The sequence below is a fragment of the Paramisgurnus dabryanus genome, chromosome 15, assembly GCF_030506205.2.
Source record: "Paramisgurnus dabryanus chromosome 15, PD_genome_1.1, whole genome shotgun sequence".
Lineage (NCBI taxonomy): Eukaryota > Metazoa > Chordata > Actinopteri > Cypriniformes > Cobitidae > Paramisgurnus > Paramisgurnus dabryanus.
The window spans coordinates 5,377,234-5,404,892 of NC_133351.1; the positions used below are offsets into that span (position 1 = coordinate 5,377,234).

Consider the following 27,659-nt stretch of genomic DNA (forward strand, 5'->3'; position numbering starts at 1 on the left):
TACGGAAGAAATAGGCATGCTGTTATCCATTGGCAGGACCGGTTTAGGTTATTTACATGTGCGAGCGATGAAGAAACGTGGAGTCATGCGAAAAAAGAGAACGGGACGTGTCCCAAACAAGTTAAGGCGAGGGAAAACTTGTTATTAATGGATGTTTGGCACAGACGGAAATAGAGTTGTTTACGGTCGCGGAGCTACGTCACAACTTGCCGCATTAATAGGATGCAACAGTCGTACGGTCACAGGTGTGCATTTATCAGATATTTTACAAAGGCTACTTCATGTAGTCAGAAGTTATCAGTTGATTCTTTTTTTTTTTCATTTTAAAGTGTCAGACTTGTCATTCATTTCATTTGGCATTGAATATTGATTAATTTAATTCACTAAATTATTTAAAATACAAAAACTATATAATGCAATCTATACCGTCATTTTGGTCATACAGTCAACTCCTAATAAAAATGTATATCACACAGAAAAGAGAATAAGTAAAAGACAGCAGAATAAAGAAAAACATGTGCTTGGGATTTGGGGTGATATTGAGAAAGAGGAAAGATTTCAGTGTGTTTGTTTTGTGTTCGCGTGTTCACATCTGTTTCGGTCTTTCTTGTTTGCGTCAATTAGGACTTCATTGTCTTGCGATATTTGTGTGTTGTTGTAAATGCGTCGAGCAGTGTCCAAAATAATGCCAAAGCTCATGCTGTTACTTAGCCAGAAGCCTGTAGTGTCCTAGTGCCATTCACAATTCAGTGAACATTGCCCAACCCATCTCTCTCTATCTTGAGCCTATTAAAAGCAGATGCGTCTCGGCCAGTGGCTGCACAGAACAGCCCAGCATATTTTCATTCAAGTTTTCTCAAGGAAAGCTTTTATTTGAACCATCTGCTTGGTCCAGTGTGGTCAAGAACTGCCCACGTAGACAGGATGAGACTGTGATTGACATGACAAGCATCCAGTCACAGTTTGATCAGAGTTTTCGTGTGCTGAATAAGGACAGGTTGATCTGAAAGGTTTGGTGGTATGGAAGACTGTTACAAAGCATTTGGGAATTGTCTGTACAAAAAAAGATACAGAATGTTAAGAGACAAGGTTCCTACGGATATAATTTACACCTAACTAAGAACTTGAAGTAAAACTTTTTAATAGGGGTGCACCGATAAATCGTCCGATGATGATTGCTATCCTTCTCAATAAATTACGGTGAAATGCCCCTACATCCAAAAGCCAGAGGGCGCTCTCGTGCAAAAACTCAATATGTGCTGCAGTCGAAGAACCATTACAGGTGCATTTCCATAAAATGGCTTAAGGATATATTTATATCACTGTTCTTCAAACCTTTTTAGGTATTTTTATGATAATAAAGAATATGTATAATGATTATGTTTGACGAGTGTTGCTTTTTCAAATGCATGTTTTAAACGACTCAAACTAACAGTGATCAAAAGCTGTACTACATGAAATAGCTGTGCATATTATCGGCTGTGCGAAATTTGTATTATTCGTAAATATCAGCTACTATTTAAGTATCTTTCGAAGATCTGATGGCACTAACCTGGTAATCTTTGTTATATCCTTTGGTTAGTTCTTTGTTTATTGTATTAAATACTGTAGTTATCCCAGCTTTGTTTACAGGTGCACTCGCAGGAGTTGCATAAAGATTTTTTTAAGTAGGGGAGAGCGGGGCACAAAGTAACGCTTTTTGGCTTTAGCTCTATCTTTTAAAAAATATTTAAAGGACAAGTTCGGTATTTTACACTTAAAGCCCTGTTTTCAGATTGTTTATGATGAAATGGAACTGTTTTGACTGAAATTTCGGCATATGCGGCTGCCCTGAGAATTTTTGGGTGTTTGTGTTTCAGCTCCTACCTTTACAATGGGTTTAATGGTGCACTGGAACAATCCTTCCTAAAATGCACTAAACTTTCGTTTACAAAGACGTGAAACTCACCGAGTGGTCAGGGGTGTTCACTGATATGCTCACACAAAAATCGCTGCAAAAGATGCTTTCCAACAGCTGTTTTAGAATTCGTTGTTAACTTGTGGACCTATTTTTCCAAACGCCTCACACCCGTACATTCTTCCGCTTAGAGCTTGAATAATAATAGACACTCCAGCCCAGGTGGTGGCGCTAATCCGCCATTGCCAATTGCAAGAATAGAAACAAAGTTCCCGGCGCGGAGTAATACCGTACTTCACAGCACATCTAATACAAGTCAATGGAGTTGGCAAAAACTACGATAAAACCTGTTGGAATGTGTCTTTTGGAGCGATTTTTGTGTAAGCATATCAGTGAACACAATCTGAAAACAGGGCTTTAAGTGTAAAATACCGAACTTGTCCTTTAAGTTAGATTAATACTTTTTTACACAATCATCAACACACAACGTTGCTACAAATGAACACTTAAAGTTTGTTTGTGGGACCTACCGTTATCGTACAATTACACCGCAAGTGACAGGAGTGCAAACGTGACAACTTACCCCATAGGTGGGGTTCATTGTAACAAACAGAGGGTTTGTTGTAACACCTGCTAGAAAATTTAGTTTTAACACAAATAATTCAATACAATTCTTTCTATATAATAAAGGTGGATATTGTTTATATATCTGCCTATAATAGATAGATAGATATCCACACATTCATCCATCCATGATCCTTCATCTAACCATCCTTGTATTGTGCATCAATGCGTATAAATAGATTTTTTTTAAAGAGCTGCACAATTAAGACAAAAACATCATAATCGTGAGTTATTTCCCCTGATATTGTATTTACAGTTATCGTTTTGATGAATAGTTTTTATATTGTTTTCATTTCATGATCATTGTATACCTGAGGCTTAATGGTAACACTGTGTGACAACTAACCCCGCTGTGTAAAAATGTTTTCAATCCCAGCTATCAGTTACTAGGAGTTGCTGACATGTTTCAAAATGCTGTTATGTTTTATGTAACAAGACTGTGATTTTAAAATAATATAAGGTTGGATTTGGTGTCTTACGCACCCAACTCAGAAATCCAAAAACTCCAAAACACTCTTTGTTCAATATCTTAACCAAAACGCATCAAAACTTCACAAATTCACAGGAGATCTTCTAACAGTAAGAGAAAAAGTTAAATTAAAGTTACAATTAACACTGCGTTAGTCTGTGCCTCGCTCACCTCTGTATAAAGACTGGATATAGTAATATGATTTAGTATTACTATTACTTTATCTATAAAACACTTATTTTGCATATGCTCACTGGTTTTCATAGTTCATTATGTGATCTTTCCTTTAAAGATTTGAGTACAGTCCATTGAATCATCTGACTGGCTGATCTCTGTTTGATACTTTTAATTTGGTTGTTCAAATGCTGAAACCGCTGGCTTTATTAGGTCCATGCTGCACTAGACCTTAACATGACATTTATTATATGAATTATTAATTTATTTAACCACAAGTTAGTTTAAATCCAAACAAGTTAACTCAAGCTGCTACTCTGCTAGGGGATCTGAGGATAAAAATAGCTCCAGCTGCCGGTCGCGTTCACCATTGGAGGGAAATGCCCGGAGCATCTTGTTAGAGGCGGAGTCTTGGTAAGGGTGAGAGACCTTGTTTTATAGTGGGAGAGAGAGAGATGTCTGACACAATCATTCTTGTCTATATTGTTTTTTAAAAACTCTTCATTTAGTTTTTGATGCCGTGGCCTCTGATTTACCAGCTATGGCAAATTTTGTATATGATAAAAATATATTTTTCAGTATTTTGATAACGTGCAATTAATTTTGAATTTATACCACGGGCTTGTTGAATGCTTTTTTCTGATTGGATGAGAAATGTTGGAAGGGTGTTGATTATTTTTCTGTAAACCGCACACCTAATCTTTTAAAAGTCTTAAAATTAGACCCCAGAGCAATGTTTTTGGTAACCGTGGTATAAGAGAAATTATTTGACTCCAGGCCTTTGCATTATTTGAAAATAATACACTCCCGCTTCAAACCACATTACCACCTTGGATGTGCATTTTTCCATCGTCAATTATTCCTTACATAGTCAATATTCATTCACTCTCAAATGGTCAAAATTTGTATTTTTTATAAGAGGAACCATGCAGTCAATCTGTGAGTTGTCACAGTAGATTCAAAACGTTAAAAACTACATTAGTTGGCATTTTTTAATGATCACAAGAAACACAAATATTGAATATTTCAGCAAAGCATCAATCTAGCAATGCATAATCTGTTTTATAAACTCCATGACTATATTGGTCTGTTAAATCAGGTAATTGCCGATAACAGCCTTTCTAAGATTGACTATACATTAGCCTCTGTTTACTGTAAACATGTCATGTTTCATTACCGCTAAACCTTTTGTGGCTCGCCGCATAGGCAGCGTGCAGAACAGCATTCAAATAGGATCACATGTGAGACGTCCATGCTGTACGTCTCTCACAATCTTTCTCGCCGTCACTTTGTCGATTGGTGAGTTTGAAATTCAGCGGATGCGTCTCTGATAGCATTCAGGCTTCTATTTTGATATCCTATCTCAATGCACATCTAGTTAAACTGCGATTACTCCATGCTCTAAGAGACTGTAATTGTGTATTCATCTGGAGTCTCCGAGTTAAGCCTGGGTGCTGGTGACCAGTGACTTTTGCTGCACTTGAATTAATGGAATAAATTTCAAGGCCCACAGCGTTTGCGGTGGAGCGTAGCTTTGCAGCCTCATCCATCCAGGTGGATAAGTTAGCAAGGCTTTAAGACAACACTCGAGGCTTTATGTTAGGAACGCACTGAATTTTAATATGCTTTCCTGGATTGTCCTGTAGATTATAGCATGAGCTAAGGGATAGTAAGAGTATCGATTGATTTGAATAAAGCTGTAGATTGTCTTAAAAGAATCACGTTTTAGTCACTGAACTTAACAGGGAGTGGCATCTTGTTTTTTGAATTATGATTTCGTACACACACACCAACAAACTCACAAGGCCAGATGCATGGTCTCTGCCAAGTGAGGACAGCTGTGTGGAATTGCTGAGTGTTTCTGCCTTTTACTTAAGCGCCTGTTTAGTCTAAAAGAGAGTTTTTAAAAAGCTTCTCTAGCTGACGGGGTTTGGCTTTTAGCCTGGATGGTGGTGCTGATGTTTAGGGGATTGCTGCATTCTGGGGTCTTCAGAGCTTGCTGATGGGTAAACATGCAGAGTGATACCACGGCAACCCTGCTGATGTCATAATGACCTCATAAGCAACATCATGTCTTGTTTTATTAAAAGGCCCCTTTAACTGGGGAGAAATAAAGATGGAAAACTTGAGATCCCATTACTTTCTCTCTCTCTCTCTCTCTCTCTCCCCCTCTCTCTCTCTCTCTCTCTCTCTCTCTCTCTCTCTCTCTCTCTCTCTCTCTCTCTCTCTCTCTCTCTCTCTCTCTCTCTCTCTCGATCGATCGATCGATCGATCGATCGACGTGTATACCTGCAGATATTGCATTTTTTTATATGTAATGCTTTACTGTTGCATACATCTTATTGGGGGTGGTTTTCCCCAGGACTAGGCCTTAGTTTAATTAGGAAATTAAGAGTTTGGTTCCAAAATGCAATAAATCAATTTTGATTAATTCAGGTAAAAATGTGTTTTCTATACCAAAAAAGTGACAAGATAAAAACCATTTTTTTCTGTTACAAACTTTCACATAGCATCTTCAGGTTATTAAAAAATTCAAATCCATAATTACATTTTCAAAGGTTTATTATAAAAACTGATTATTTTTCCCCAAAATGCAATAAATCCATGACAAGTTTTTTTTTTTTTTTTTCAAAAATGCTATAAATCTATTGAATCAGTACATAAATGTGCATTCATCTTTGCCATGTTATATTCATTTGGTTGACTAGTGGTATACACGGATTAAACATTAATGACATTAATCAAAACACTTACTTTGTCATATTATGAACACATTGCTGCGGTTATACTTTTTTGACAGCGATCAGCTGTAAAATGTTTTGTTCCTGCTCAATTTTCTTTAAGTTTGAGTAAAATAATGGAAAGTTTTTCATAAGATCCTCTGGAGTCAATGTGTTAGCATGACAGAAGCTTGATGCTGTCCGGAGAACAAGCAACAGCCGTCATTTTTCCGTCTCCAAGTACCTTGCATAAATTATTAGATGTTGATGGCTTACGTTTCTTCCCCGCCACAGAAAACCACAGGTTTATCAATGCCATCAAAAGTATTATTTTGTTTTTGTTTGTTTTTTGATCGAAGTATAAGATGAGGATTGTTTGTTTACAATGCGTGGAATGGTGCGCTGTGATTTGTTGAGCAGATTTTTTGCAATTTCTGCAGAAAAGGAGTGCAGTTTATTGGAAAAAAGGGAGAAAAGATGACAGAATAACACGGTAGATATTGTATTTTGCGTAAAATTAAGAATTTATTTTTAAATACTGACCCGATAAATTACTGATTTTGGCGGTAACTCATTTTTAAAATTGGCGTTTAGAGCGATTTGAAACCAAACTCTTTAAATATAACTAGTTTTAATAAACATGCCTTCCTAAAAAAATTACCTGTGTGCATTTTGAGGAAAAACTAAGGGCACTGATGTATTTTAAGATATGTCAGTGTAAGTTGTTTTCAGTTTGGACAGCTCTTACATTTATTTTAGTATAGGACTACTTTAATCCCTGTCTGGGAAACAGCCCCATTAAATTATTATTCATTTCTTGGTTTCATCTGTATTTTGTCTTAAACATTTTAATTTTAAATTATTTAAGGATATTATTAAGTATAATAAAAATATCTCAATTCATATATTTTTTTTATTGTAATATTATATTTACTGTATTGTTGCACTGAAAAAAAAAAACTTGTGGATACCGGTTGCACATGATTGATTAAGTTTTCTTTAAATGAAATTAAAATTAATTTCATTTTAAGAAAACTTAATTCAATCATGTGCAGCCGAATGTTTTTTCCAGTGTACAATGTAATGTTTTTATAAAATGTAATAAAAGTATTAGATTTATCAACATTATACTGTCATGAATGTAATCCTGCTGAAAATCTTAATGGGCTTAAAAATGCGCTTAAATATAATTTCTTTTTTGATATTTGACTCCAGCTTTTTTGAATATTAGTCATGTTTTGTGAAATTCTTTCCTCTGTCTGCACAAAATTCTTATACCGCATGACCTCATCTTCACAGATCTGAAATCCTTTCGGAGACTCTTTCAGGTTAACAGCTCAAAGCATGTGCATTAGCAGCATCAGATATTAGTGCATTAGATTAGCTTTAGGAGCACTATATTATCATTTAGCTCGTTGTGCATGGACATTCACATGGTTATTGATTAGCTATTGTGCCACGGTAACCTGCTAACAAATGGACATTGATGAGAGCTCTTGCATAGTTCCTCAAGGGAAACAGAAAAGCCAGAGACTCATGCCATTAATAGTCAATGTTTATGGAGAAGATGAGGCTCTTTACCCTGCGCTATTTATAGCTCCTTCTGTTTGGAATGGGTTCACATCATAAATTTACTTTGCCTCTACTTTGTATCAAAATATGCTGAAAATCAGGTTGTTATAAAAACCATATGTCAACACTTTTATCTGCATTTTATTAATAATAATTCCTAAATATAAATTATATAAAGTCCATACCTCACTTTTATGGCAGAGGTTTACGTGACACTTGGCTTCAGCAAATTCAGGTTTAGATGTTCCTACTCTTTCATTTCGCAGTGTCACTCCAGATTTTCCAGCATGCTATGGACACTGCTCTGTAATAACCCGTTTGGCCTCTCTATCCATGGGACAGAACAAATGCCTCTCTATTCATCTGATCTTGGCCTGGAGATTCTAGGACTCTGTTGACGTCATCTGCACGCAACTCTGATCTCATTACCCCGGGCATCCTAACAAGGGTCAGGGGGTCAAAAAGGGATGCTGGTCTGCAGAGGGAGGCATTTGGCCATAGGCCTGAATCCACTGTGTGCTTTTTAGCACAGGCCCCTGTGGGTGGTTTGGGGCAATTTTTTCATCAAAATTAAGTTTTATGAAAACGTGGCACTCGTGGTGCAGGATATGCCACGCAGCATTCAAATGACAGTCATCTGATGCCTAGTTTCCTTGTTCTTTTTATGTGCCAATAAAGTAAGACTAAGTATTTATAGCAGTTTGGAGATGTTAAAGCCTCCAAAATTGGGGAAATGTGTAACAATTTTTTTTTAAGTTGAAGTAACATAAAATATATGAATAGTTTGGTTCCAAAACGCAATAAATCCATTTTGACTAATTTGAGTAAAAATGTGTTTTCTATACCAAGAAAGTGACAAGATGAAAAACACAAAGTTTCTGTTACAAACTTTCACATAGCATCTTTAGGTTATAATAACATAAAAAAATCAAATCCATAATTTGATTTTCAAAGATTTATAATAAAAACGGCAAAATGCAATAAATCTATTGAATCAGTATATAAATGTGCATTCATCTTTGCCATGTTATATTCATTTAGTTGACTGTTGGTATACACTGATTTAAAAAAATAAACATTAATGGCATTAATCAAAACACTTACTTTGTCATATAAAGAACACTGTCATTGCTGCTGTCATCATTAGGACGTCGTCGCTAAACTTTGTTGACAGCGATCAGTTGTAAAATGTTTTGGTCCTGCTCGATTTTCGTTGACTTTAAGTAAAATAATGAAAAGTTTTTCATAAGATCCGCTGCGGTCAATGTGTTAGCATGACAGAAGCTTGATGCTGTCGGGTGAGAACAAGCAACAGCCGGCATTTTATTCTTCGCCCGAGTGCCTCTCACATAAATTATTCGAATTTGATGGCTTACGTTTCTTCCCCGTCACAGAAAACCACCACAGGTTTATCAATGCCATCAAAAGTATCATTTTGTTTTTGTTTGTTTGTTTGTTGATCATGAAGTACAAAGTAGATGAGGAAAACTAGGATTTCGTTTGTATTCAAAGCTCCGCCATTATTGTTTACAATGTGTGGAATGGTGTGCTGTGATTGGTTAAGCGGATTTATTGCATTCTGTAGAAAAGGAGGAGGGGAGTTTGAAAAAAAATGAGAAAAGATGACATAAATAACAAGGCGGATATCGGATTTTGCGTGAAATGAAGATTTTACTTTTTAATACTGACCTGATACAATACTATTTTGGCAGTAAAAAAAAATTTTAATGCCGTTTATTACGTTTTCGAACCAAACTCTTCATATGTTGATTTGATATATTTGATATAATTTTTTATAGTGTAGACCATGGCAGTCACCACAGTTTTACTGTAAAACTGCTTAAATGTCTGAATCCTTTTTACCTAAACTGAACCTGGTACTTGGAAAATGAGAGAGTCCCTGCTGACACTCTTGGCCGCTATATTAACCGTTAAAGTGAGTCATAATGTGTATCAACCTTAACCGGATGTTCATTAAATGATCTCCTTTTTGAGAAATAAAAAAAGTTGGGTGTAATAAAACTACAGAATTTTAATTTCTTGGGTGAACTATTACTTTAATGTACAGACTTCGTTCAAGCTGTTTTATTGCTCATTGTGATCTTTGGTGCACTGTTAATTTTGGATGTTTGTGTACTTTTTAGAATTAGACTTGCATTTACTGAATCTACCATGTTGCATTGAAGTTCTTAAACGGCTGTCTCCAAACATCTTATTGCAAAATTCAAATGTTTTAGACAGGAGTAAATGCGTCTGGCCGGCCCTCTATAGAGTTGCACCTGCACTCATTTCCTCCACTGACTTAAGTGTGATGCATTGCTGATGGATAGCAGTGCGGAGTGCTTGTTTTCCCAGGATGCATCACTCCTCACAAGGTACATGTTGTAATGGTTGGCCGCCGCATTCGTGGCCTTGGCAAATCAGTCTCCATCAGTTTATGCTGTGCAGCAGCGAGCGTGTGGGTGTGCGCCCGCATTGCATGCTAACTTGCTCCTTGCGTGTCAGCAAATCCCCTTTTGCAGAACCGATGTTGGATTATTTGCTTCTACACTCGTATTGCATCATTATGCATCATTCTAATTGGGCAGAAATACATGTCCCCCTCCGTCCCCAATGTCTCTCTTATCCGTAACACACAGTGCTGTTGCTGTTTTTAATGTCGGGTCTTATTTGTGTCCCCAAGTGTCCATCCTCAGAGAGCACAGTACGGACTCGAATTACATCCGACTGCCAGACCGTGAACTCTTAACCTCCTAATGCAAATGTTACCTAATCCTTCTCGCAAGAAATAATTACACTAGTAAACAAAATCTGGGGTTTACTTACAGGAAAGCTGATTCTTGCAGAGGTGGATTTTAGAGTGAGTTGGACCAGAAGTAGGTTGGTTCATAGCTTGCACAGAAGAAGAAAGACCCAGGGTTCCCACGGGTCCTTGAAATCCTTGAAAGTTTGTGAATCTGGGGGAAAAATTCAAGGCCCTGGGAAAGTTTTGAAAATATACATGCATAGATACAGGTCATTGAAAGTGCTTGAATCTATTTTATGCAATAAGTTTTCTGCCGAAAAATTCATATTATTCCCTGTGTAGTGTAGGATAATATCATAAAAATTCTAGACTTTTTAAGCACACGTGTTAAACTGTTCGCTTTAAATGCTTATATCTTCTGTATGCGAATGTTGATTCATATCAAAATGCTTTTTTGCATAGTTGTGTTTGACACAAGAAAACGTCTCGAGTTACGTATGTAACTGTTGTTTCCTGAGAAGGGAACGAGACGCTGCGTCTCCCTTGCCATACTTTTTGCATCCCTGTAAGGTCGTCTTTGGCAATATTTCAGATAGCGATATACTTCTTGGCTCCCACGTCACCCTGTCTTTGCTGTTAAGCCTCCCCATTGGTTGAATTTGAAATACACATTCAGACACACTTAACCCTGAAGGCGTCTCCAAAGTGTCACCACAGTGACGCAGCGCAAGTTCCCTCAAAAGGGAACTGTAACAATGTATCTTAAAAGGTAACACGTTGTAACCTTGCTCTCACTTTAAATCTGTCCCCACATTTAGTCCTTGAATTTGCACACATGCTAAACCTGGAAAGTCCTTGAAAGGTCCTTGAATTTGAAGTTAACTAAGGTGTGGGAACCCTGGGGATGTTACCTGTCTCAGATCTCGATCTGGCCCCACACTTGATATACTGCTGCATGTTGGGTAAAATCTTGCGTAGTAATTCTGGCAAATGCATATAGGGTAGTATCAGTATTGCCGTGTTGCATTTAATTTGATAGTTTGGGGGAAAATGACTAATGCTGCACTTTAAAAGATGCTGCAAAAGGTTCTTCACGACAATGCCAAAGAAGAACCATTTTTGGTTCCCCAAAAAACATTGTTATATGATCTTTTAGTGCTTTTACATTGCATAGCACCGCATGGGTTTGGTCGGGTCAGCTTACTTTTGGGGGCTTTTCATCTGGGTACAGTACGTAGTACCCGATACTTTTCTTAGTACCACCTCGGTTGGGGTACAAAACGTTACATGAAAAATCTATAGATCAATGAATGGTCTGAGAGAATCGTCACTACTAGCATCATTGCTAACGCAAGATTAGCTTTAACTTCGTGCTTGCGCTGTCTCAAGCAAACCTGTTGTCATCTGTGCTTTAGTGTAAATTCCCAAACTCACTTTTAGCGGTGAAAAACATCCACATGCCGAAATTCAGTAACACCATACCAGTGTTTTTCTTACAGTTTGTGGCGGCACATCCGGGACTGACACCACATGTGTTTGTACAGAACTGTCATATGAGACAGAGATCGTGATAAACGCGATGTGCAAACATCTATTTGTGTTGGACAATTTCGATTTGGTGGTTGACTGACAAATAAATAAATGTATGGGAAACATTGCATTTCAATTATGCATTTCAATGATATGTAACAGCAGTAGGCAGCGCAAATATAAAGACACGCCTATCCCTCCCACTCTGAAGTGGTACTAAACTCAAATGAAAAGCTAACCAAACTAAAGTATCAATATTCCACATAGTATTTATTTATTCAATTAGTTATTCCGTTTGGTTTTCCAGTGTGCTGTGGCATTGGCTGGCACGTTAATTACTGTTAATAGTTATTTGTGTTTGTTTGGCCATGGGGCTTTGTTTGGACTGGGCACCGAATGCAAATATGGTTGCATGTCTCTTGTCAGCAAACGCAGGCATAAACAGAGCTCTTATCTGAGCTTATTTATGCAAAGTAAATGTAGAGGAAGTAGTTCACTTGTTGACTGCTTCCTATCCAACTGAGCGTGGGCTGCCAAAGAGCATAGTGGTCACTTCCTGGGGTTGGGCATCAACAGAGTCTTTGTGGACCGGGATTTGCGTCAGAAGTATGATTCTGTGAAGTGATTTGGTCAGGATTAAAAGGAGGTTTTTATTCCATGATATCAAATAGCCTTTGACATTTGCCTTTGTGTGGCCTCAGGGCTTTTTCTGTGGGGTCAGGAGAGCATCCTTTAACTTGTGGCATTTGGGGCATCGTGACGTCCCGTGAGTCGAGTTCAGACTGCAAGCATGAATGTGGTCAGTGTTCCTCTCAGAATCCTCTTCCATTCATTCGATCGCAGCATGAATTGAGAGATCCCACGCTAGATGTACTGGATGCGGTATGGTGTTAAAGGCTATTTACTACAGACCACGTGTCTGCTTTCTTCACCTTGGCTTATTTTTAGCTTGACATTGTGACCCTTGCTGCCCTCACTCATACCAACTCTTACTTTCTATATACTTTTAAATCATCTGTCTTGTTACTTGTATATCACAGTACCTACCATTGCTATGGGGCAGTTCTCCGTGCAGGGTTTATAGATAATCCAGGACTAGTTATATTAGGACATTTAAAGGGATGGTTTGGCCAAAAATTATATTAAACCCTTGATTTACTTGCCTTCAAGCCATCCGAGATGCACATGTCCCCCACTTTTTTACATTTTAAATTATTTTAGATAGGGGTGCTTAACGATTAATCGCGATTAATCGATAGCAGAATAAAAGTTTTTGTTTACATCATATATGTGTGTGAACTGTGTATAATAATTATGTATATATAAATATGCACACATGCATGTATAATTATAAGAAAAAAAATATTTATATATTAGGTATTTATATTTATATATAATATAAATTATAAATAAATATACAAATGTATATACACATGTAAACATTTCTAAAACATATGCATGCATGTGTGTGCATTTATTTATACAAAGTTATTATATACAGTTTACACATATATATGATGTAAACAAAAACTTTTATTCTGCTATCGATTAATCGCGATTAATCGTTAAGCACCCCTAATTTTAGAAAATGTACATCGTTCAGTTTGAGAATTTTCATAAAATGCAAGGATACGGGGGCCACCTCTTTTAGTCCAAAAAATTATGGACGTATGCACCTCGGATGGCTTGAGGGTGAGTAAATCAAATAAATATCTTGCCTCATTATTCCGCCCCCAAGCCAGAAGATAACTTAAGGATAGATAACATTGCACATTATATCATACCTTTTACTTTCTTCCAAAAAGTATTTTTTCTCATTTATTTACTCATTCTCTCTCTTTTCACAGTTGATGTAAGTGCCACACTGCCACAGCACGTCCCCTCGTCTGCCGTCCCCATGGATCTGCGTGTGGACCATCAGTTGGCCCTGGCGCCCACAGAGCCGTCCCACCACGAGCAACAGCTCCAGCAGGAACTGCTGGCCCTCAAGCAGAAACAGCAGATACAGCGGCAGCTGCTCATCGCCGAGTTTCAGCGGCAGCACGAGCAGCTCTCACGCCAGCACGAGGTTCAGCTGCAGGAGCATGTCAAGGTGAATAATCTTTTCATGAACTTTCAACCAAATGCTGTAGATATTAACAAGATGCCGTAGTGTTTACAACTATATAAGTATATAACTTAGTCTGCACCAAACAAGATGTCCGAGACCGCTAAAAAGGTGTCTCTCAGCCCCCTACCAAATGCACTTGGTAGAGTTGGAATATAGTGCACACAGATAGTCAGATATACACATCTTCAATGTGCTGTGTGAAGATAATTCGAAAAATTCTCCTTTTCTATTGCATGGAAAATTTAACAGCGTGCGGGTTTGGAACGATGTGAGGGTGTGTAAATAATCACAGAATTTTCACGTCAGGGTGAAATATTCCTTGAAGAGCTCGCTATACCGTGGTCTGGAAAAGAACCACAGCCGTTCCCCTCTCCGCTTCCCATACCTGGCTTTGATTTTCCATGTCTTCGTGCGGATTGCAAGGAATTAAGTTTGTTTGGATGTTTAATGTTAGTTGGAGGGTGTGATTCAGTGGTTTCTGTGTGTTTGTACACATTTGTGTGGTTGTCGTGTTGTTATTGGCCTTCTCACTGAGGTTTCAATGGGTCTCATTCACTAATAATAGTGTTTTTTTTTAAAGGCCTGCAAAATATCAGAATTTAATATAAATAACTAAAAGCTTGGTGCTCTGACATGTGAGAGGTGTTTGTTATATGATTGTAATTTTTGTTATATATTATTTGTATTTTTTGCATATTGTATATTGCATTTTTTTAGTTACTTACTTGCACGGATAAGGTCGACACGCAAAGTGTATAAAAGCTTATGTTTAGTCAAATTTTAGCAAGGAGATTGGCTCACAAATCTTAGTGCTTGTGAGTGCTCTGACACATGAGAGATGATCGTCGATCAGAAAATTTTCTTAAACATTTTTTAAACAAGTTTTTAAATATATTTTAATAAAATTCCTATTAAGTTTATAAACTTTAAGCATTATCATTTTGCATACCGTGTATTGCATTATTTAGCATAAGTTATTGCATTTTTCTTCAGTATTGTGCACCCCTGGTTCTTAGTTGTGTGCACAAAAAAGGTCGGCACAGAAAATGTATAAAAACGTATGTGTAGTCAAATTTTAGCAAAGAGATTGGCATACAAATCTTGGTGCTTGTGAGGCTCTGACATGTGAGAGATGATCATCGATCAGAAAAATGCAAAACATGTTTGTTATTTGATTTTAAGTTTTCAAATATATTTTGATAAGCTTCCTATTAAGTTTGTAAACTTTAAGCATTATCATTTTGCATATCGTATATTGCATTATTTAGCATAAATGATTGCATTTTTCTTCAGTATCGTGCACCCCTGGTTCTTACTTGTGTGCACAAAAAAGGTCGGCACAGAAAATGTATAAAAACTTATGTGTGGTCAAATTTTAGCAAAGAGATTGGCACACAAATCTTAGTGCTTGTGAGTGCTCTGACATGTGGAAGATGATCGTCGATCAGAAAAATGTGAAACATGTTTGTTATTTGGTTTTAAGTTTTTGAATATATTTTACAAAAATACCTATTTTTAGGATTTTGCATATAATATATTGCATTATTTAGCATAATTTATTGCATTTTTCTTTAGTTTCGTGCATCCCTGGTTCTTACTTGCATGCACAAAAAAGGTCGGCACGGAAAATGTATGCCGAATCCGTAGCAAGTGTGTACGTATGCATTTATGTGGTTTGAGTTGGTTCAACATTTTTTTTTCACTTTGGCAAACTGCAAGCACAGACGTTTCGATGATTCAGATTCCTGCCTGGAACCGTTGGAGCAGGTACATTCACAAATTCACAGTGAATGAGAGCCATTGTGAGTCCTGCGACTGCAGCAGGGAATGCAAAACTGACTCATGCGGTTGGGCGATGGGCGACTACGATCGCTATGGGAACTCTGTGCTTGGGAAACACCGTGAGCGTGTGAGCTCAGCAGACCTCAGACTTCGTTGTGTTGCCACAGTAAGGTTTTTATCCAATAGGAACGAAGCAGCCCGAGCGTGCTATAAATAGCCTCATGGTCTGCAGGCGGTATCAGAGCTAATCTCAGCGCTAAAGGGCTGAAGTCTAACGCAGGGGTTTGATGGATGCTGTGCGTTTGCTGTGACATTTCGCTGATGAGAGGAGGAACAGAACAGATTGGATTTTTCTGCTGTTTCTCACTCAACAAAAGCAAACTGCAGCGATTGTGAAAGAGCCTTTTTTCTGCTCAGTCTTTTCCAATGAAACATTCGTGGATCATTATTTTGCTTATAGTGTATTAGTCATGCTTGGGGCTGTGAGTTAGTTATGTGTTTATATAATCAATGAAACACAAGTGCATTATTTTGAAATATCTTTTTGAATGTTAATACAAATGTAATGGCTTTATCTGTTTGATAATCAGTAAAGCAACATTTTCCCAGTGAACCAAACAGTGTTTAACAATTAGACTATGAAATTAATGAATTGATTCAATATAATAAATAAAATTAATTATAAGTAAATTTTAATTAGATTCTATGTTTCAACCCAGCTTTACAGTATTTTAGAGCAAACAGTAGATACATCACAAAAAAACTGTAGCACTCTACAATAAGTTTTTTTTTAACATTAGTAAATAAATTAGCTTACATGAACTAACAATGAGAAATATAGTCTTTTTTAAGTTACAGTTATAGTTTTTAACTATAGTTATAGTTACAGTTATAGTTTTTTTCAATACAATGGTAACAGTTATGAATTTTGATTTTAAAAATGTGTTAGTAAATGCTAAAATGATCATGAACTAAGATTAATAAATTATGTAGAAGTATTGTTCATTATTAGTTCATTTTGGCTAATGCATTGAGATGTTATCGAAGAAATGTTATAAAACTATTGTGCATCACAACATTTTTAAAAATGATTAAGTGCACAATAAATTTGCAAAAAATACCTTATGATGCACAACTGTTAATAATAATGTCTCTAGGATTTAGTGCTGCCTCACGATTCGTCGCGACTAATCGTTTGCAGAATAAAAGTTTTTGTTTACATACTATATGTGTTTTTACTGTGTATAATAATGATGTATATATAAATACAAACACATACATGTAAAAAAAATTATATAATAAATATTATATATAATATAAATTATATATAAATATAAACATGTATATACTAGGGCTGCAAACGATTAATCGCGATTAATCGTTTGCAGAATAAAAGTTTTTGTTTACATCATATATGTTTGTGTACGGTGCATAATAATTATGTATATATAAATACACACACACACACACACACACCTATATATAAAAAATATTTTACGTGTGTATATACATTTGTACATTTATATTATATATAAATACTTAATATATAAATATATGTTTTTTCTTAAAATTATACATGCAGTTGTGCATATTTATATATATGTTTGTGTACTGTGTATAATAATTATGTATATGATGTAAACAAAAACTTTTATTCTGCAAACGATTAATCGCAATTAATCATTATGCAGCCGTAGTATATACACATGCAAATGTTTCTTAATTATATACGTGTGTGTGTGTGTGTGTGTGTGTGTGTGTGTGTGTGTGTGTGTGTGTGTGTGTGTGTGTGCGCGCGCGCGCATTTATACATAATTATTACACACCCACATTTATTATATAAACAAAAACTTTTATTCCGCAAACGATTAGTCGCGAATAATCATGAGGCAGCACTACTAGGATTTCCTTTATTCTGTGAAATAAGGGCTTTATGTGATGAAGGGGACATTTCACAGCCTTTTTTAGGATGTCAAATAAATCTTTTATGTCACTCCCCAGAGTACGTATGTGAAGCTGAAAATATCATATAGATAATTTATTATAACATGTTAAAATTGTCACTTTGTAGGTGTGAGCAAAAATGTGCCGCTTTGGGTGTGTCCTTTTAAATGCAAATGAGCTGAACTCTGCACTAAATGGCAGTGCTGTGGTTGGATAGTGCAGATTAAGGGGCGGTATTATCCCCTGCTGACATCACAAGGGGAGCCAAATTTCAATTACCTGTTTTTTCACATGCTTTCAGAGAATGGTTTATCAAAACTAAGTTACTGGGTTGATCTTTTTCACATTTTCATGATATGTCCCCTTTAGTAGTAAGCAGCGATGAGGTTTGTCTGTGTGCTGTTCTGATATTACCCATCACAGCCCAGTAATGGATGGGACTGCTGAGCTGAATGTCTTTCATGAGTGTAAATGGAGTTAAAATGAAACACTATACAAAATGGCTGCATTTTCAAGACCCTGTGTGATGGAGATTAGCATCATTTGTTTGGTTCGGAAATCTGTCGAGTTAATGGCACGCAATGGTTTTATTTGGAAGTAAGCATGCCACATAAAATGGATTTTAATGCAAAACAGCAAGATATATAAATGATGTTATGGAATTATTTCCATTCTTTTAATAGAACATCAATGTACAACATGCAAACATTATGGTGATTTGTCTTGCCATGTTGAATAATGAGTGATGTTTCTCCTCAGCATCAGCAGGACCTCCTGGCCCTGAAACATCAGCAGGAGCTGTTGGAGCACCAGAGGAAGATGGAGAGACATCGTCAGGAGCAAGAGATGGAGAAACAGCAACGGGAGCAAAAGCTTCAGTTACTGAAGAACAAAGAACGCGGCCAAGAGAGTAAGTGTTCGTACTTTTACATTTACATATAGTTACCGTATTTTCCGGACTATTAGTTGCTGCGGAGTAGCATCATTCAAAAATGCGTCATTAGGAGTTACAGTGGACTATAAGTCGCATTTGTTTAGAAAATTTTTTCACAAAATCCAAGTCAAAGAACAGACATTTAATCGGGAAAGGCAAGTTATTCAACTAAACAATAGCAGGCAGAACAGCAGGCTGAATAGATGCCTGTACGTTAAAGTAATATTATCAGTTATTTACACGATAAACAATAGCATACAGAACATACCTGGATAGGCTAAATTAACTGAACAAGCCAACTAGCATGAAGTTCGCAGGCTCATTATTCCACATCACTGAATCCATTGAATTACATAAATACAGCAGCAGCATATAGCAGACTCTTGTGACTGTAGACGGTAATGTTGTCTCTTGCCTCATAAATGTCAAAATTAATTCATACTGACTTACAAGGCGCACCTGACTCTAAGACGCAGCACCAGCCAAATTATAAAAAAAACGCGGCTTATAGTCAGAAAAATACGGTATTCTACAGACCTTCATGTAGAAATGAGAAAACAATTTACATCATTTTTTCTTTTATTAAGATCATTGGCACTTTAGTTTTCCATGCAAATGTCAACCTTATTATGAAAAGTAAAGTTTTACCCAAAGTTTTTAAGCATAGTGATATCTCAGATGTCAGTATTTGGTGGTTTAAATATCCATGAAAAGTCAATTTTTATTATTATTCATATTTAAGTAAGTGCAAATTTTAGATTTGTCACGTCCATAACAGAGAAATGTCACATTCTTAACGTGTTTCAAAACCTTAAATTAAATAAATATTAAGTAATCTTTAAAAAGCCATCCCTTCTCCATTTGTTGGGTATTATTGCTTCTGGTTTGTGCCGTTTAACTCTTTCCCCGCCATTGACAAATGATCTCGTCAATTAAAAGAAAACAGTTCCCTGCCAATGACGCTTTCCTGACGAGTTTTTACGGTAATCTTTAATTCCGCTATTATCCACTAGATGGTATAGTACCCAATTTATAAAAAAACTGAAGCAAAAACTAATTTAATTAATTTTAAACTCTGTGTATGTTTTAAAATCGTTCTGAATCTGATCTCTAACAAAATTCCTTTACAAAAATGCAATTATTTCAACTTTTTGCTCAAAATTTTGAATTTTTTGAAGTACCTACAGTATACCATATTTAAGAGGTTATAAAAAGAGAATAAATGAAGATAGGATGAAACTTTTTTCCCATTTTGTTTGAAAGCAGCAGGTCTGTTCTTTCTTTTTAAATATATTGTATGTTTATATATTTATAGAAAAAAAATTCTTGAAGGCATTTTGTGAAACTTTTGTGAAAATCACAAAAAATTCTGGCGGGAAACTTTTTTTAAAAATGTTGGTGGGAATTAAGTTAATTAGAGTTAATTTACAGAAGACTTTTTATGTTGTTTTTTGTCACATCTATAACACATGCATGTTTCCCTCATCTTAAATAGAAAACATGAGTATAGACTGATATTTTTTCTGATGTCTACATTTTTCTAACTCTATAAACAGATGGTACAATATATTGGTAATAGTGCTGGGCAAAGATTAATCGTGATTAATCGCATACAAAATAAAAGTGATTTTTTTTCTAATATAGGTGTCTGTATTGTGTGTAATTATGTATATTTAAACACACACAAATACCATATATTAATTTTAGAACATTTTATTGTTAATATATAATCTATAAAAATATTTACTTTCATTTTATATGCGATTAGTTGCGATTAATCTTTGCCCAGCACTAAGGTAATCAATGCATTTTTAGAGATTTTTTGTTTTAAGTTTTGACTGTGAATTTCATATTCATAACGTTGGAATTGCTCAAATGAAGCCCCGCCTTCCACTAAAAATGAGAAGTTTATTATTAAGCATTATATATTTTGATATTTTATCTGTACCAAGAATGCTTCTGTTAAAATAGATGGCTTATTTTTATATATTAATGTTGTCAGTGAGTCGGTAACACAATGGTCACCTGTTGGCTGCGAGGTGCCTTTGTCGTCTGACAACACAGATGTGAGCGCACACCCGCGATCGCCTTCGGGGACTTGTTTGCACTCGATGGGAAAGGTGGTAATTGAAGAGCGATCTGTGAGAATGAATCTCTCTGAAGTGTTTCTTTCAGAGCGAGAACAATAGCGACAAAAAAGAAAGACGTCTATCGTATTCCCAGTGGAATTATGTGCAAAGACTTCGCTTTCCATTTAAGAGATGAAGGAACCGTTTCTGTCCGATGTTAAGAGATATCAGCACTCGCTCGAAAAAGCTGTTTATCGACATCAGAAAACAAGTGTCAGCCTTTGTAGTCATCATCACAGACGTGCAGTGTGTCCGTATGATCAATCGGGCACCGAAAGATCTTCCCCGTCTCACGCTGAAAAGACTATTAAGATCGCTTTGTTAAAGAAATTACAGCAAATTGCAGGGCCTAGAAATCGACTTTCACAAATGCATAAAACCTCACCCAGGGTTTTTAGAGAAATCAAGCTCATTTTAACACAGCCTGCGTCTGCGGGAATGTCATTATTGCCCAGCTGGTTGAATATTTGCAAACTACATGAACTGTGATCTGTGATTGACAGGTGCAGTGGCGAGTACAGAGGTGAAGATGAGGTTACAGGAGTTTGTCCTGAATAAGAAGAAAGCTCTGGCACAGAGGAGCCTGAACCACTGCCGGCCCAGTGACCCGCGCTACTGGTATGGGTGAGTATCATAAAATTCGAACGTGTGAAGACTTGCAAAGCCGATGCCTGATATTATCAATATCTATATATAATGGACTGCAGCAGTTCCTTAATGCTGTTTTGTTTTATTTGACTGTTTTGTTTTAACACAAAAAAAAGATGATGACTGTCACCTCTGGATTAAAAAATAAAAATAGTTTTGACATCTTTCTTATGTGAAGGATGACAGAGAAGTGCAGGAGGTTTGTAAATTGCTGTGGAAGCGAATATGGGTCTGTTTGTCCTCGCCCACCCTTCGCACTTCACTTCAACTGTGGGCTTAAAAAAACACTGAAAGGTTTTCAGCTCTTTCATCAACCACATGTGTGGTTTACAGTAGAATTTAAAGGATTATTCAATTTTCTTAAAAAAATTCAGGTAACTTACTCACCACCATGTCATCCAAAATGTTGATGTCTTTCTTTGTTCAGTCGAGAAGAAATGATGTTTTTTGAGGAAAACATTGCAGGATTTTTCTCATTTTAATGGACTTTAATGGACCCCAACACTTAACAGTTTTAATGCCGTTTATAATTGCAGATTCAAAGGACTCTAAACGATTTCAAACAAGGCATAATGGTCTTATAATTGTCTTCTCGTCTTTATCTGGTCGTGTGACGCGCCAGCACGACCTCAAGTAATACGGCATCACGTCAAGAGGTCATGGATGACGTATTGAAACTACGCCCCAGTGTTTACAAGTGTGGAAAAAGAGGATCGTTCCGACATTGTTGTATGTCGAATGATACTAATTAATGTCTTTGTGTCAGTTTATTGTTTAAAATTGTCCGCAAATGTGCATTTCATATATGTAACACGTGACCTTTTGACGTCATTGTGCAATTACGTAAGGTCACGCTGGCTCGTCACACAGCCGGAGGAAGAAGAGAAGTTGTGGTTTAAAAGTGCATATTTTTGTTTTTCTTGCCAAAAATGACAATCGTTTCACTAGATAAGACCCATATGCCTCGTTTGAGATCGTTAAGAGTCCTTTGAAACTGCAATTTTAAACGGCATTAAAACTGTTAAGTGTTGGGGTCCATTAAAGTTCATTAAAATGAGAAAAGTCCTGGAATGTTTTCTTCAAAAACATAATTTCTTCTCAACTGAACAAAGAAAGACATCAACATTTTGGATGACATGGTGGTGAGTAAATTATCTGGAATTTTTTTTTTTTTTTTAAGAAAATTGACTAATCCTTTAACAGGCGCAGCGTTATCGAGGTTTTAAAAGCATACAGTAAATATGACGCACGTAATTGTGTTGACGCATTTACATAAATTACCCAGAAAAACCTGTTTAGCATAAAATAATGGTTTTATTTTGCAAACCACTTGAACTGTAATAATCCTTGCCTGGCCTTGTGTACATCTATAAGTGCTTTACTGTAACCACATTTTTTCTAAATAAGGGTTGAGTTGAAATGATTTTCTCGACAAATGCTGCTGATACATCACTAAACCTCTGAATGTGTTCACATAGCAGTGTTTGACATGTTTATAAACGGTCCTGAGGATGGTTGTTGTGCATAAGTTCTCAAAATGTGACATACTACCTAGAACCCCTAATTGTACGCAGTGCCAATATTACAGCATTAGTTTATATATCTACTTCAGGTTCCCGCGGGGTCTTAAAAAGCCTTAAAAGCATTTAATTTATGAATTTGGAAATAATACCTTAAAAAGACTTTAAAAAGTCTTAAATTTTGATGTCTGGGTCTTAAAAATTGTGCTGTATGTAACTTCTCCATATTGTATTTTTCCTTAAAAGTTTCTTTGTCAACCACATTTTTATTAAATCAGGGATGCAAACACATCGCTTTTCGGCGCCTGCGGCTTTTTATTATTAATGGCATTTTGGTTGCGAGCACATCGTGTCTCTCCCGATGAGTCTGCTGTACGTTCACATGCTCTCTGTTTCTCGATGAATTGGGTGCGACATGAAGCGAATTCAGCGTCACATGTTTCTGAACTTGAGCAGAGTTGTATGCATAGAGGTTTTCACGGAGGACCGGGTCCGATTAACATTATGTGTAAAACCCGAGTCGATAGGAAAACGGCCGTGATCAGAGTCAGTCAGCGCTAATGTTCACGTGCAGTTTCAAGCTGCGTGCCTCCGTTTCTATTGCGATAACAACTGGCTTGGTTCGAAAGTCACGACCACGCGCTGCACTTTCTTTCTCCGTCCCTTTGTTTAATAATGTTATTATTAATGAACCATCTTTTTATATCTAAAAAGTTTGCTCAAAGATCACAAAGATGTTAGCAAAAAAGCAATGTGAATGTTAATTAAGCCCATTGCACGAGCAAAGCTCAAGCTGACTCTAGATATAAAAAACGCAAAACTCTAATATAAAGTCACCAGTCACTGGGACAGCAAGAAGACTTTTGAATCTAAAATAATAAGTGGATTAAGCTCTTTTAATCTGCAAGAGAGGAATTAAAAGAGGCACTTTTACTGCTTCTGCTCTGTCTAAAAAATGAAAGAAAACTACATAAACCATAACACACCGATTACATTTATAATCTCTAGACCTGCACTTTCTATCATTAATATACTATACATATTATTGTATTCAAAAGAGTTTGATAAAAGGGGTCATCTACACAAGTATTGCTTCATATGTCAGTGCAAAAACAGTAAAGTGTTTTGTGATGCTTTGACAAACATTGTCAGCTTTGTTCATTTATGGTTGGATTTATGAAATATAATGTGAAATTAATATAAATGAATGCAGCCAGATGGAAGGCCCTGGATACGTTGCAGGAGGTGGCCAGGAAGAAGAGGAAGAAGGAGTAAAGCAAGAAGAAGTGCTAGATAGTTCAATAAGAGTTTTGGTTTAACATAAAAAATGAAATTGAATATTCCAAATTAATGTCGGCGTCTTTTGATTTTCGAATTTCATTTTTCTCTATATACCTAGGTTGGTAGGGATGACAGGGGTCTGTGGCAATGTAGCCTAAGTATCTGGATATTTGCTTGGGTGTGAGGGCTTATTACCTTTCTCTTTTTTGAACATACATGTGTTTGCATCTCTGTTTGTTTAATAAAGTAGTATAAATAAAGAGTGGCGGATCCAATAATTGAGAACGCAACACAGTCCCGGGTCACAGTACAAAATACTGCGAACACGTGATACCTTCAGTAAATGAAGATCACCACAACCATAGACTGCAACACAACACAGCAACAGGCAAAGGAGAAGCGGGAAAAATCAAAGAAAATCTCAGAAATTCCTTAACAACTTAACATTGTTTGGCAAACTTTCTTGTGGCCTACTGAAAATTTTTTTTCACACTTGCTTGGCTTATCATCTTTTTACCCATTTCACATCGGAAAAATAAATGAACACAAGTTTAAGTATTTTAGTTTTTCTTTGCTGGTAGGGACGTGAAATGGGTATTAATTTTTTATACAAATGGTCTTAAAAAGGTCTTAAAAGACTTGAATTTAACTTGAAGAAACCTGTAGGAACCCTGTACTTGTACGTGGACTTTTAAAATAACCTCCCCTCTTTAAATACAAGATGATTGTGGTAATGGCTGAACAAAATAAGTAGGGGAGAGCGGGGCACAAAGTAACGCTTTTTGGCTTTGCTCTATCATTCAAAAAGTATTTTAGTGAGATTAATCATTTTTTACACAATCAACACACACATCTCTGCTACAAATGAACACTTAAAGTTTGTTTGTGGGACCTACCGTTATTGTACAATTACACTGAAAGTGATAGGAGTGCAAACGTTACAACTTACCCCATAGGTGCGGTTAATTGTAACAAACAGAGTGTTTGTTGTAACACCTGCGTGAAAATTAATTCAATCAAATTCTGTCTATATACTAAATGTGGATATTGTTTATATATCTGTCTATAATAGATAGATATCCACACATTCATCCATTTATGATCCTTCATATAACGATCCTTGTATTATGCAGCAATGCACATAACGGTCAGTGACAAAAACGGTTTGGCAAGATGAACATTTTTTAAAATTAAAAATAAAAACTTGTTTTAAAAGTGTGTATCAGGTTTATTTCAATGCACATTGTGTATTTATGTTAATTTTATGCAATAAAAATACATTTGCACCATTTTAAGTTAAGACTGAATGGACCTGAAAATTGCGCCAAAGAATGAGAAATATTAATATTTTATCCACCTTTATGGTATGTAAGCATAATCAAGCATAAAAAAAATATTTTATATCTAATTTTTATAATTTGTAAATTTGAATGATTACACTTAATATGATCATATTACACTAAACTAGATTTACCTTATAACTATTTTATTCCACATTTTTTTATGAATATATATATATGTATAATTTATTTAGTATTATTATTATATTATATTATTATTATTATATATATATATATTTATATATATATTTTTTTTATTTATATATATATTTATATATATTTTTAATTATTATTATTATTATTATTATTTTAAATACTAGTTACACCAATTGACACAGACCGGTTAAACCACATTGTCATTTTTGCAATTATCCATTAAATATTCTTTCAAAATGAAATAAAATCAGACATTTTATACTTGAAAGAGAATGTATGCAAGAAATCTGCACATTTATTTTGAAATTTTAACCCTTTTACATACATTTAATCCCTATGGACACAAAATAGTTAATGTCACGTTATTGACCCATAAATAGATTTTTTTTAAAGGCTGCACAATAAAGACAAAAAACATAACTGTGAGTTATTTCCCCTGATATTGTATTAACAGTAATTATTTTGATGAATAGTATTTACATTTTTTCATCTCATTATCGTTGTATACCTGAGGCTTAATTGTAAAACTGTGTGACAACTAACCCCGCTGTGTAAAAATGTTTTCAATCCCAGCTATCAGTTACTAGTAGTCGCTGACATGTTTCAAAACGCTATTATGTTTTAGGTAACAAGACAGTGATTAAAATAATATACGATTGGATTTGATGGCTTACACACCTAACTCAGAAATCGAAAAAACATAAAATGTAGAAATTTCATGAAGACACGTCACAACTTTTTACAAATTCACAGGAGATCTTCTGACAGTAAGAGAAAAAGATTGCTTGGCCATGTAGAAATATGTAAAGTAGCCATATTAGAATTAACCCCTTGTTAGTTTGTGCCCCGCTCACCTTTATATGTCACACTGATTACAACAACAAAAAACCAGGCAGTATTCATAAGTGCTGTGATTGGCTATTTGCCCTGTCAATGAACTATTGATCCCCCATCCTCTCAGCAACCCGTCCACACTTTATCCTTTTAGGCTTAAACTGGTGGAAATGGGTGGTGTGATTAAAAATGAAACAACTCTCAGCAACTTTCAATCATATTCAACTATTCAAACAAATCATGTTTAGCAAGCACTCAGCTCAGTTAAAAGTGCACCTGTCTGTTTATGACTATCAAGACACCTGCAGTGCTTATCCATCATCTGTTGTTGGTACTCCAAATCTGACTTTTGCAACTTGAAAACACTTAGTAGTTACAAATAATCGTACACTGAATCTACACTGAAGAAGTGTACAAATGTTTTATAGTGCATACACTTTGATTTGCATGTGTTGCATTATGAGATTCAGTCTAAGACAAATAGCTAGAAGCATTTGCGTTCGCCTTTTGCATAGATTATGTGTCATGCCCTTACAGTACCTCCCAATTTGAGTCCACAGCATCAAGATTAAAACATTTCAACTAGATTTGAGTGATTTCTATAAAACAGGTCATTTGAGCTTATGGCCCCGCAGCCTGTTTGAGATGAGCTAAAGATTAAGTCCTCGGCTTTGGGAGTATGCCAGCTAACCTCAGATGTGAAATAATTAGTTTTTCTTGTTTAGAGAGAACTAATCCTTGTATTTTTCTGCTCTGAATGAGATCCGTAGTTCTTGTTATGATGGATGTACTCAGTTTGTTGGTAAACAGAAAGATGCCCTGCCCTTTTTTAAGGCCACAGTAATGCACTATGTGTGATCCGATTCCATTTCCATTAGTTGGCAGAAAATGTCCCGGTGCTGGGAATTAGGAGCAGCTGTGTTGGAAATGTCCTCAAATGCACATATTTTGAAGACCTGTGCTTGTGAATGCACTCATGTGTGCGCTGTGATTTGTTCCACAGGAAAACTCAACACAGCTCCCTAGACCAGAGCTCGCCACCTCAAACAGGGATATCCACTTACAACCACCCGGTGCTGGGAATGTACGACACCAAAGATGACTTCCCGCTCCGCAAGACAGGTAAGTCATATCGTGATGGGGTTGTTGGCTTAGACTCCAAACAGAAATGCAAAACTAAAGATTTTTTTAGCAGGTAACACTTTGCTCCATCGGTGGGACAAACAGATCTCGTCTCAATTTCACGCCA

At 36.1% G+C, this 27,659-nt stretch overlaps 1 protein-coding gene across 4 annotated transcripts in view; it reads left to right on the forward strand.

Moving 5' to 3' along the window:
• The window catches only part of hdac4 (histone deacetylase 4), a 256,174-nt gene that overhangs the window by 119,261 nt on the left and 109,254 nt on the right, over positions 1 to 27,659 (forward strand). For all 4 annotated transcript variants that reach the window (XM_065252263.1, XM_065252266.2, XM_065252265.2 and 1 more), the window contains 4 exons: positions 13,580 to 13,824; positions 18,328 to 18,478; positions 21,135 to 21,255; positions 27,414 to 27,532. In XM_065252263.1, coding sequence (XP_065108335.1) covers positions 13,580 to 13,824; positions 18,328 to 18,478; positions 21,135 to 21,255; positions 27,414 to 27,532 — 636 coding nt within the window. The remainder of the gene's footprint in view (positions 1 to 13,579; positions 13,825 to 18,327; positions 18,479 to 21,134; positions 21,256 to 27,413; positions 27,533 to 27,659) is intronic.